We start from the raw sequence: 12422 nt of genomic DNA, 5'->3' as shown, positions 1-12422 counted from the left end.
TCTACAGTTCTTTTCCTGAGGCATTCCTGCGTCCTGTGAGGAGCCTTCATAGGAACGAACGTGAGGTAACTGCACACTCTACGCTCTCTGAGTTTCTAATCATTTCGTCGTCTTCAAAGAAGAGGGTCGTTCTTGTGCTCAACTAGGGAGCGGGAAAGGCCAGTCCCCTCCAAAGGCAGACGGGGCGCCGAAGTGGAAACTCAGGGATGGAACCCGAGAACACCGACACAGCGCCAGCCAAGACGACGGTAGCCACCCGAGAGGCGCCGGCGGAAGAGGCGCGGACAATCAGCGCCGCCCCGGCGTCCCTCGCGCCGGCCCCGCCCGCCTTCTCGCGCCCCCGCGTGCCCGACCGGGGGGAGGCGAGTCTCGCGCGCACCCTCCGCGCCCACGGGCTGTGGGGGGCGCGGCCAACGGCGCGCGGGGGGGCGGGGGCGGGGCCGGCGCGAGGGACGCGCGCGGGGGGGCGGGGCCGGCGCGAGGGATGGGCGCGCGAGTGCGCGCGCGGGGCCGCGAGCAGGGGGGCGGGGCGGCAGAGCTCGGCGGCTGGGCCTGGAGGACAACGGTGGCGGAGCCGGTGAGCGGCAGCGGAAGCGGAGCCGAGAAGCCTCGCAGCACGCGGGCGCCAGGAAGTGGGGAGCGCAGAGGTAACGCGGGACGGAATTGGCGGGCGGGCGGGCAGCGGGCGCGGGCCCGCTGGACCCCGAAGGCGGGCGGCAGGGACCGCTCGCCCGGGGCGCCGACGCCGCTCCCTGAGAGGAGGGGGCGGGGCGCTCGCGTCCCCGGAGGTGGCGCTTTTTTTTTTTTTTTGGTCTGCCTTCCCCGGCCGCTCCGCCCCCTCTTCCCCTACCCTCGCTGCGAACCGAGCCCCTTGCCCTTCAGGTGGAAGCCGCCTCTGGGGCCCTCTGGCGCGCGCACGCGCTCCCGCCCTTGTTTTGTTTGGACCGGGGGGAGGTGAGGGAGCGCTTTCCAGATCGAGGGCCTTGCCTCGCAACGCGCCTGCGCCGGCGTCCTCCTGCCCGGCTCTGATTGGCTGAGGGCTCGCGCATGCTCCCGAGGCGCGCGGCGCCCCCTCCCCCCCCCCCCCGCCCTTCCCCTCACCCACTCCCTCAGAGGTTTTCGGAGCCGGTTCGAAAGATGCCGGCGGCGGTGACTGGCTGTGGCGGACCCGCCCCCCCCCCCCCACCCCCCCGGGGTCCCCGCCCTCGCCGCCGCTGCCGCCATTACGGAGCTCCCAGCGGTGAGTGCGCGGGGGGCTGGTGCTCGCGGTCCGCCGCCTCCTGCGTGGCGCGCGCGCGGGCGGGCGGGCGCTGCCCTGGTCGCGGCGTCGGCCTTCCGGAGCTGGAGCTCGCGCTGAGCCCGCCGCCCTTTGCCTCGCAGCCTTCATCCCGGCTTCGCTGTCTTCTCTTTCTCCCCCCACCCCCGCCTTGTGCTCGAAGCTCCCCGCCTTTGTCTCTGCTGGTCTTTCCGCCCGGGTTTTCGGGCCCGGCGCGAAGTCAGCTGTTGGCGCCCCTGAAAAGCCTCCGCCGCCGCTGCTGCTGCTGCTGTTGCTGCTGCCGCTGCCACCGCCACCCGGGCCTCAGCTTTCGTTTTCCCCCCCTTCCCATGGCTTTCGTCGAGCTTGTGACTCACTGCTCCTTAGACGAGGTCGATTTAGTTAATAAAGTCAAGCCTGTGAGTAGGGGCGTTTGTAAAGAGCTGGAGGCAGGAGGGGTGAAGCGAGAGCCCTAGATCAGAGGGTTGGTGTGGGGTTTTTTTGTCTTTTTTTTTTAACGAATTGACGCTGATCTATGATCGAAACAGGGCTTCCCTTGTAGCTCAGTTGGTAAAGAATCTGCCTGCAATGCAGGAGACCCGGATTCGATCCCTGGGACGGGAAGATCGCCTGGAGAAGGAAATGGCAACCCACTCCAGTATCCTTGTCTGGAAAATCTCATGGACAGTGGAGCCCGACGGGCTGCAGTCCATGGAGTCGCAGAGAGTCGGCCACGACTGAGCGACTAACACTATGATCGAAACGCCTCTTTGAGGGACCGTCCCCCCGCACAGAGGACGGCCAAGGTGAACTTGACCCCTCTTTCTATGTGTACCTTTTCTTTCTGCGGTTATGCGTCCTGATCTTATGTTAGGTTGAAAAGTGGCAGTCTGGTTCCAAGTGCTGGTGGGAATTCCCCTGGGGCTTCACTGTCAAGCTGACTTAGAGTGAAGCTAGACGTGGCTAGTTTGACTTTGGAAGATTTGTTTAATCCGGTATAGGCGTGAAGCTGTTAGGAGCTTTTAAAATTTCATTACTCTTTTTAGAAATCTAGTGCAGCGTGTTTCAAAGTAGAAGTGACATTTTTAAAGGGTATTTTTGACCTTGTCGATTTGGAAGATTGAGGGCGAGAAGTTGGAGGAAGCGTCTTGAACTCTACGTGTATAGATGAAAAACGCTCACTCTTCAGCCAGTTAGATTGTGCTTATCTTAGGAGGAGGTACCCGTAGTGTCCAGAGTATCTGTGTGCGATATAGATACTAATTAAGTAATACTGATTTATTTGAAATATGAAAGTGGAAAGAAAAGTTTCTAGCAAATTATAGGTATACTTTTTGTGACATTACTCCATAAGTATGAATATAGTGAAAGACTTTAGATTGGAAACAATTTAGGGTAATCAGTGCAAGGCTCATGACATAATATGTAAGGTATTGCAGACATTTTATGGTAAAATACGAAATAATAGTACTTTCCTTAAAGTGCATGTTTTCAAAGTTACCGGAAAACTGAAATACATGTTGAACTCCTTATTTTTCTAGTGCTTGCTCTTAAGGTAGAGAAAGTAAATTAAAACTCTGAAATTATGGACTTTCTACTTTTACAACCTTTTCTTTACTGCCTGTATTTAAACAGCTTAGCACTTCCCTTGACAAAAGCAGATCTTTGTATTGTTCATCTGACATTAAACTTAAAAAACAAAAACAGATTCATGACCACAGGAAGTCCAGACAAACCGCAGGTAAACTGAGATTGGTTTGTCACATATAAGAACCCAGATGAAAAACCTATGCAAGTTTCGTTTATTCCTTAAATTTCATTTATTCTTTCATTTTAACAAGTATTTGTAGAGCACCTATTTAGAGCCTATTATGCTTCCTGGGCAGGAAATATAGGGCAGTGAACCAGACAGATAAGAGCTCTGTCAGGGAACAGGTGTGGCAGTCTAAGAGTCTGATCATTCAGAAGTAGCAGCATCAACAGTTAGATTAATGGGTACTTGTTAAGGCAGCTGTAAGTTAACCATCCAGGTAATGTTGTCAGCTCTGTGATGAACCATGAACTGAGGAAATAAGTCATTAACCAACCTATTATAAAGAGAGCCTTAAGTTGCATGACCTTTATTAAGGAAATTCAGAGCTGAGGCATACATTTCTTAATGTTTATAATAAGTTTTAAATTTTTATCTTTTAAGAGTTTTTCACACGTGTTGAACATAGGAATAACACTGCCAGGTGTCCTTGTTCATTCAACATTTGCCCCTCAGTATTTTTTTTTTTTTTTTTTTTTTTTAGTTTTTGTCCGCACAGGATTTTTGTTGCTGGGTGCAGGCTTTCTCATTGTGGTGACTTCTCTTATTGTGGAGCACTGGTTCTAGGCACTTGGGCTCAGTAGTCGTAGCTTAGTTGCCCTGCAGCATGTGGGATCTTCCAGGACCAGGGATCGAACCAGTGTCCCTTGCATTGCAGGGCAGATTCTTAACCACTGGACCACCAGGGAAGCCCTCCTCCCAGTATTTATGCTGCACCCACTATGTGTTGGGCATGCTTCTAGGTACTGGGAATGCAGTGATGAATTAGTTCCAGCCCTTGTAGTGCTTACATTCTGCTGGGAGAGACACATAATAAACAAGCAAATAGACATACATTGAGTTACAAGTGGTGTTAAATGCTGTGAAGAAACCTTAAGAAGAAAAAGGAAAAGGATGGGAGGGCTTTCTGAGGGGGTGACACTGGGCCGAACCTGATTGAAGCATTTAGGGAAAGAATGTTGCAGTATGAGAACACAGCATGTGTAGAACACTGAGGACAAAAAGATCTGTGTGTCTGGAGTCCAGAGTAGAGTCATGGGGAGGTATAAGCAGGAGAGTGTCAGGATATGTTATTTTGGTGGATGCATTCAGGAAGCTTGGCAAACCAACTTATTTTTCATTTATTCTACCTTGGGCATACTGCTTACCTGACCCAATTTAAACTGATGTTCTTGTTCTTGGGTCAGTGATGTCGGGTGTCTATGGACCATGTACTTGTTACCCCGGTTTTAGTCAGTTTTATCATTTTAGCATTGAGATTAACTTACTTGCACCCCCACTCCCTTTCTAAAACTTGTTTTAATTTTGAGCAATTAGTAAATATAGAGTTGACTGGAAAGGTTTTCACATTTTTTTAGTGTTTTATTTACAGGGAGAATATATATTCTTTTAAGATGCTGTATGGAAAGAGACTGCTGAAGGTTTTGTTAATTTCGCAGTATCATTTTTCAGCCTAGCTAATATTATCATGGGTTAAGAAAGATGAATTAGTAGTATCACTTTACCAAGAATAACCTGATCATGAAATTGTGCTTCTGAATGGCATTTAAATGTAAAAGTATCATCAGATTTGTGTTTTTTTTAATCAAGGAAAGTATATTACTGTAAGTGCTAGTTGGATAAGTAAGCAAGTTTTATGTATTGACCTTTTTCCAAGGTAGACTTTTAGCTTTCACAAACCTTAGTAGTGCCCTTAGGCCCACAGATTAGAAAACAAGAATTTTTTTGCAAGTATATTTATTTTTTATTAAATTTATTTATTTTTAATTAAAGGATAATTGCAATATTGTGTTGGTTTCTGCTGTACATCAACATGGATCAGCCATAGGTATGCATATGTTCCCTCCTTCTTGAGCCTCCCTGCCACCTCCCACCCCATCCCACTCATCTAGGTTGTCACAATGCCCCCAAAAAACAACTGTTTTTATTTCTGTGTTTTATAGTTTTTGACATAAATTTCTATGTGAGCATTTTAAGTAGTCTTTGTAACAGTTAATAACTATTACCTGACAAATTGAAAGCTCTTAAATTCCTAGACAAGTTTAGAGCTTAAAGCAGAAGTTGAATGACTAGTCTCCTCTTGCCCAATTCTTCATTAACGTTCATTAGCACAAAGATCTAAACACCTAACTGATCATTTTCTTTTGGAGAAATTTTTATTATAAAGTGTCCTTGATTCTCAGATGAGATGGGGGGAGCAGAGGGTATTAAGCGATTAGGTAAATTTGAGTGATCTTATATAGATTTTATTTTTCAGTATTTAATTTTGTTCTTTTGTATTAAGTTTGCTTAACATTAAAAATAATGACAAGGTCTTAGAAGCATGCTTAATCACCTAGTTGATGGTCTGAATTTGCTTTTCTGAGTCTGGAGGCTTTTAGTGTTCTTCAGCACTATTTTTGTCCTTGTATAACTTCTCTGATGGAGATGGAGTTAAGTTTGCAGTTAAGTTTCCTGACCCCTTTGAGAACATTAACATTTCTCTCTTTAGTAAAATGATCTTTGAGTAAACATAGACGAAACTTTTCTGGGTCTTTTTAGTCTATTCTCAGCTCCTGATGGTAGGAGAGAGGACGGAGTTAGGTTCTTCATGAGCTTTCTGGTCCTTGCTGCCTTTGTTCATGTGGAAGGTGCAACAGCTGTTGTGGCCTGTGCGTTTGTCCTAGTCGCTGCTTTACACAGTCTGTATTTTGATAGTAATTTTTATCTTTCTGAATGATAACTGACCAAGTCATCTGTCATTTAACTATAAGTTTTATAGTGAATTTTTTTCCCCTTTGGATATATATTAAATTTAGACGTTTTAGTTTAGTTTTGTTTCTGTAATCTTCACACCAGGTCTTTTCTGTGCTTTAGGTTGATGCTTCACACTGAAACCATTAGGAAAAATCCTTGTGGTTAACAGCAGAGGCTTCAGAGTGTAACCTGTACTCGGGCCTAGAAATTATTTTAAATGGCGACTGATACGTCTCAAGGTGAACTCGTCCATCCTAAGGCACTCCCACTTATAGTAGGAGCTCAGCTGATCCACGCGGACAAGTTAGGTGAGGTAGGGGCTGACACATTCTTGAAGCTCACTCTTGGATCAGTCCCTGACTTCCAGGCCCTGCTGGGTCCTTCTTGGTACCTGTTCCTTCCTCTATTTTGGGGAGTCTGGGTTATGAATCTAAAAAAATCAAGTAGATACAAAGTTCTTTTCATCTTCCCTTACCCCTCAAACTCCTGAGAAAACCTCCAAGCTTCTAAATTTATTTCAAATCAAGTATAATTATTTCCATTTGAAATTCTAGCTAAAATAAAACATTTTGAAGAGTACTTCTTAAGAACCATATTTTCATTTCAAAAAAACTTGTTAAAAAGTAATTTGCATCAGATCCTGGAGTCGACTTGAAGAATTCTACATCTTCTGACACCTAGTTAGCCCCCCTTGAGAAAGAGAGGAAAGATAATTGTTTTTGCATGTGTGATTATGGCCATTTCTTTTCTTAGAAGGTAGAAGATAACACCATGCCTATTCGTCGAGCTGTGAATTCTACCCGGGAAACTCCTCCCAAGAGCAAGCTCGCTGAAGGAGTAGAAGAAAAGCCAGGTAAAGTAAAGCAGTGGACAGGTTACAAAGGCCAGCGTTTCTGCTCCAGGTTAGAGTGTCCCATAAATTCCCTTGGGGAGCATTTGGAGAGAGAAGTGGTACAAGTTGGTATGTCATTTCCGGACCCTCTGGGCAAAGAAAGAATTTCACCTTGTCTCTAAAGATTTCTAGAAGGTGAAAATTTCATGTTCTTGGGATTAAAAATGGAAAGATTGTTGGAGAGAACAGAAATGGTCAAAAGCATAGCTTCTGGGCATACAATGTCATGGGGAGGAAGACTGGGAGAATGAAGGACTAGGGCCTTCAAGATGGACAGGGGATGGCTCAACTGGAAGTCATGAGGAGGCTGTAAGGGAGCAAATGGGTGATTAAAGTGTTGGTTTGTAACTTTGGTGTTGGTGGAGAGAAGGTTGGCCAGATAGAGCTGGGAACATAGTAAATTGAGAAAAAGGTAGAACTGTCAATCTGGAGTATTTGTGCCCCTTTATTGCATATCTGACCACTTCTTCAAGTGTAGCTGCACTTCTTGTTCTTTTCGTGACCTTCTCTCTCTCTTCTTTGCCAGGGATGAGCACATGGTGCTGTCCCTGTTACAACTATTAGAACTGAATATTTGCTGACCAGCATATATTATGAATAAAATAAACCATGCATCTTTATTGCCTTTATCATTGGTGCACCAGAGATCTACTCTTTTCTAGCTAAGCCTGAGTTCTCTCTCAGAATCCTCAGATGAATACTGTAAACATCTTGGGTACTCTGGCCTAAGGCGGTGAGGAGACAAGGGAATTAGCATATTAAAAAAAAATAGTTACTGGTGAGTTGGAGGGAAGGTTATTTTGTCCAGCACTGGGATAAACCACTTGATGGCCTACCTTAATCCACATTTAACAGCCAGCTGAAGTCACTGATAACATGAGTTTTCAGAATACACCAATGTTCAGATGTAAGAGATATTAAGAAAGTCAACCAAGAATTTATAAAGGACCAATAATAGACTCCCAAGTTCTGTTTATTTGTCTTATCTCTGTCCTTTTATATAGTATTTTGTATATGAAAATGACTGGATTTCACTCATGTTTTAAATTTTATAAATCTGAAAAGATAGAATAGTTTAATGAGTTGGAAATAATGTCTGATATGTAATAAATACACATTATCAGCTGAGCAACTGAACCTTTATTAAACTGTAAACTTTTAGGAGAAAATAAAGTGAAATTTAATTTGTAGCTCTGTTGTTACAGTGAAAGTGTTAGTCGCCCAGTTGTGTCCGACTCTTTGTGACTCCATGGACTGTAGCCTGCCGGACTCCTCTATCTATGGAGTTCTCCAGGCAAGAATACTGGTGTGGGTTGCCATCCCTTTTCCAGGGGATCATCCCCACTGGGGTCGAACCCAGGTCTCCTGCATTGCAGGCTGATTCTTTACCGTTTGATAGATCTCAATAAACATTCTTAGCTTTTCAGTTTTTTGAAGTAAGGCAACGTAAAAATAAGTAAACATGACTGACTAAGTTGTTACACAGCCAGTTCGGTTGAACAGTTAGGTCAAATAGTTGAGACATAGGGCAGTAAGAGATGCATCAAGATTTAAAAAAAAATATTTTGTAGTTATCTGTATCACGAGATACTATTGTTATAGTGAAGTTCTAGCCTTAATATTTGCCAAACAGCTATAGAAGCAGCAGAAGAGACCAAAGGAGAATGGGAATCATAGTATACAAGTGCTGGCCTACAGGTTTTCCCTGAACCATTTTATACAATGTTTCTGACAACTCTGAGGTAAGAGTACTCAGACTTAAGTGTCAAAGAACTTGCCCCAAGATAATGAACTAGAACATTAGAAACTCTGAAATTGAATCCAGATATATCTGATCCTAGAGCCTTGATTTTGGTTGAACATACGTAGGAGAATTTTTTACTTATCTTCATGTCTGGTTGAAGAGCATAATCCAGGATGATTTACAAATTACAATTGACTGTCCTGAAATTTGGGCTTCACTGGTGGCTCAGAATCCACCTGCCAATGCAGGAGACTTAGGTTTGCTTCCTGGGTCGGGAAGACCCGCTAGAGAAGGAAATATTTATGTGAGGGCTCCAAAGAAGTCTTCATTATGCCAGTAATAAGTGCACATAATTTAAATGACCAATCTCTTCAAACATATCCTTTTTTTCTTTTTGCCTGATTTTGGCCCCTGACATCCTTTATAGTCTCTGCTTAATCATTTCCTGGGATTCTGTGTTTCGTAATAGCTGCTCAGAGACCTCCTGAGAAGAGACTTGACAGGCAACTGCAGGCCTCAGTATTCCCCCACTCATATTTCTACCCTTGCCCAAATCATTTGACTTGAAAATTTCATTTTAATTTTTTATGATTTATTCCCTTACTAATGCTCGTTAAACTATAAAATGGCTAATTTCTTAATTACGAGTCTTATCCTTAATATTATGGAGTAGAATAAGAGATTCGATTTGGAGTAAAAGGAGTTTCACTTGCTATGTAATTTCCTGATTCTTTTCCTTTTCTCACATAATGGTTTGGATCGGCAACCCATTATATAGACAATTTGAGTGATAGGAAGGAAAAAAACTACTCCCGTAGTCATTTACTCATTTTAGAATGTTAATTGGAACATTTGACTTAACCTGTTTAAAGAGATGAACTTTTATCCTTTTATTGACTCGGGCTCTAGTGTATTTACTTGATGCAATTCTACTCACCTGTTTTACTGGTTTATTTTAAGAACCAGATGTAAGTTCAGAGGAATCTATCTCTACTGTAGAGGAACAAGAGAATGAAACTCCACCTGCTACATCTAGTGAGACAGAGCAGCCAAAGGGGCAACCTGAGAATGAAGAGAAGGAAGAAAACAAGCCTTCTGAGGAAACCAAAAAGGAGTAAGGATTTAAGTCTTCTTGCTTTTTATAATTGAAGACTATATAAAAGGAGTATAGATCAGATGGTTTTTTTTTTAAGTGGTATAATGTTAATTTATGCTGGATATATGATATTTAGATTTACTTTTTGGCGAATTATCTTTTGAAATAGGCTTATGATGTAGTTGTATGGCCTATTAGAATTTGTAGTGGTTAGAACAATGATTTCACTAATGTATAATTCATTCTTTTCGGCTTCAGAACGTGTTTTACAGTAAGAAATGAAACGTGACTTTAAAAGTCTGACCTGGGAGATACTCCATCATTTTATTTTTCCCTCTATGCCAGGCGTGAGTTATTTTTACATGTCTATGTTAGAAAGTGTTAATCTATACCAGGACATTGCTAGAGTGACCTAAAACTCTGTATATATTTGAAGAAGTATTCAGTTGGAGGGTGACTTGGAGAATGTGAAAGCAGAATTTGCTCTCAATAATCTGTACAGTGTAATGGTGATTCTTTTTTAATTAAAATTACTTTTTGCAGGACGGCTGGTAACATTTCATTCATAATTGGTGAGAACAGTTAGGAATTACTTTTAAAATAAAAGGATGATTTAGAAATAACTGTACCTTTCAGGTGGAATTCTAATCCTTCATCCCAGTATCATAGGTATTTGTAAGGTTTGTGGAATTTTTAGCAGCTACCTGGTATTTTAGATGCATGGGATGTTTTTATTATTACTTAGAATAAAATTTGTATAATGCTTTATGATTCACAAAACTTTTTATAAATATAATCGCATAATTTCTTGAAGCACCTTGTGAAGTACTTGGTATCATGTTTCTGTTTTAAGCTGAGGAGACTGAGGCTCAGGTCACTTGCTAGGTAAAATGCTAGAGCTAAGAGTCAAACCCAGGTTTTCTGACTTCAGACCTTGAGTTCTTTGCACTGTACTGAATTGCATCTGTTGTAGTTGTTACTGGAATACATTTTAAAATTCTCATTTCTTTTATGTACTGGCCCTTCATACTAGTTCTAATTTATATAACTTCTCTTTCCTGTGTGCACCTGAGAGAACACACCTTTTTGGTTCATTTATAGTACCCAATTTTTAAAAATGTTTTATTTTGTAAAATGCTTACTATACATATCACTTCAATATGAAAATGAATTAAAACATTGATTTTTATTTCTTTCCAGTCTTTTCTTCTTTCTGACTTTATACTTCTTTCTGAAGAGTTTATCTTGCATAATAACAATTCTTTGTTTTAAAGTGAGAAAGATCAGTCTAAAGAAAAGGAGAAGAAAGTGAAAAAAACAATACCTTCCTGGGCTACCCTTTCTGCCAGCCAGCTAGCCAGGGCCCAGAAACAGACACCGATGGCTTCCTCCCCACGCCCCAAGATGGATGCAATCCTAACTGAGGCCATCAAGGCAAGTTTTTATTTCAAGCAGTTCATCATAGATTTATTCTGTTTGTCTCTTGCGTATTTGAAAATGGAATACTCCTGTGCAGACATCAGAAATCTTGCTCTGCTTCCTAAAAGAGATCTAAATAGAAGAGAGCCATTGCAAAGTTCATGTTTTTATAATATCATATTTGGAGAGCGCTGTTAATTTTTTTAATAACTCCGATTTGCTATAGCAAGTATTTTTAGCTTTTTGTTTTTTTTTAACTGAATTTCTTTTAAATGTAGTTTTTATTTGAAGATTAACCATGTTAATTCAATCACACCATTATGGACTAGTTTCTCTGTATCAGGTAATCCCACTAGTGATATAGCATAGAATAAGACAAACAGTTTTTGCCTTTATAAAATCTATTTATGACTCAGGGTAACATCGTGAAAATTTTTATTTTAAAAATGTATACTTATCTTTACAGTTTCCCCAATGGCTCAGCGCTAAAGAATCCACCTGCAGTGCAGGAGAGGGGGTTTCGATCCCTAGGTCAGGAAGATAACCTGGAGAAGGAAATGGAAACCCAATCCAGTATTCTTGCCTGGGAAATCCCATGCAAAGGAGCCTGGCAGGCTACAGTCCAAGGGGTTGCAAAAGAATTGGCCACAACTGAGCGAATAAACAGCAGCAGCATACTATCCTTAGGTTCATTTTCAGAGCTTATGTCTAACATTAGTAGTTGGTTATCTTTCACACCTGAAAACTTATAGAAACTTTTAGAAAACGTATAGGAAAAACTTACAGGAAACTTTCAGAAACCTGAATACTTTGTTTCATCACCTAGTCATTCCAGAATACTTGGAAAAACTATCCTCCTTCCATAGCTTTATAACTTTACTAGAATTCATTGACTTTCATTAGCTTGTGTGATCATCAGATACTGTTTTCCTATTTTAAGGGAATCTTCTCATCTGACCTTGCCTTTTTGTGCGTAAATTTTTCTGGCTAATTTTGCTGTGTTGATTTTATGTGATCACATGACAGAGTAGTTAAAATAGAAGCCATAGATTCTGATTTCCTTTTGCTAGGATCTGAGTCAGAACTGGGGAGAGAAAGCTTTAGGTAAACTTAACAAAAAGTGACCTAGGTAGGAATGCGGAGTCTCCTGGTCATGCTTAGAAATCGAGAAGCCAGCAGTGACACAGAAACTGGGAAAGAGCTCACCTTCTAGCCTCTCCCTGCGTTCCTTCAAGGTTACTCTCAGCACACTAAGAGAACTTCCTTGGGTTAGATAGCTTGACTGTAGTGAGAAGTCTGATTTTTGTGTAGCCTTTTTTTTAAGGATTTCACTTTGTGATTGGGTTTCCCTGATAGCTCAACTGGTAAAGAATCTGCCTCCAATGCAGGAGACCCCAGTTTGATTCCTGGGTCAGAAAGATCCTCTGGAGAAGGGATAGGCTGCCCACTGCAGTGTTCTTGGGCTTCCTT

The 12422-nt window shown here is 42.4% G+C and overlaps 1 protein-coding gene across 6 annotated transcripts in view; it reads left to right on the top strand.

Annotated features, from left to right (window-relative positions):
- Window positions 1–511: 511 nt before the first annotated feature.
- Window positions 512–12422, top strand: part of HP1BP3 (heterochromatin protein 1 binding protein 3) — a 36981-nt gene continuing 25070 nt past the window's right edge. Inside the window, exons 1-6 of one of the 6 annotated variants that reach the window (XM_065929971.1) lie at window positions 580–647; window positions 4839–4893; window positions 5922–6114; window positions 6555–6654; window positions 9398–9551; window positions 10808–10967. In XM_065929971.1, coding sequence (XP_065786043.1) covers window positions 6019–6114; window positions 6555–6654; window positions 9398–9551; window positions 10808–10967 — 510 coding nt within the window. In that variant the 5' untranslated portion in view covers window positions 580–647; window positions 4839–4893; window positions 5922–6018. Of the gene's footprint in view, window positions 648–4838; window positions 4894–5921; window positions 6115–6554; window positions 6655–9397; window positions 9552–10807; window positions 10968–12422 lie in introns of those variants that run through there. The other 5 variants (XM_065929972.1, XM_065929970.1, XM_065929973.1 and 2 more) reach the window with 5 other exon arrangements.

Source organism: Muntiacus reevesi, chromosome 3 (assembly GCF_963930625.1).
Source record: "Muntiacus reevesi chromosome 3, mMunRee1.1, whole genome shotgun sequence".
Taxonomy (NCBI): domain Eukaryota; kingdom Metazoa; phylum Chordata; class Mammalia; order Artiodactyla; family Cervidae; genus Muntiacus; species Muntiacus reevesi.
Note: the sequence above shows the minus strand (reverse complement) of the source record. Positions and strands in the feature narration are given on the sequence as shown.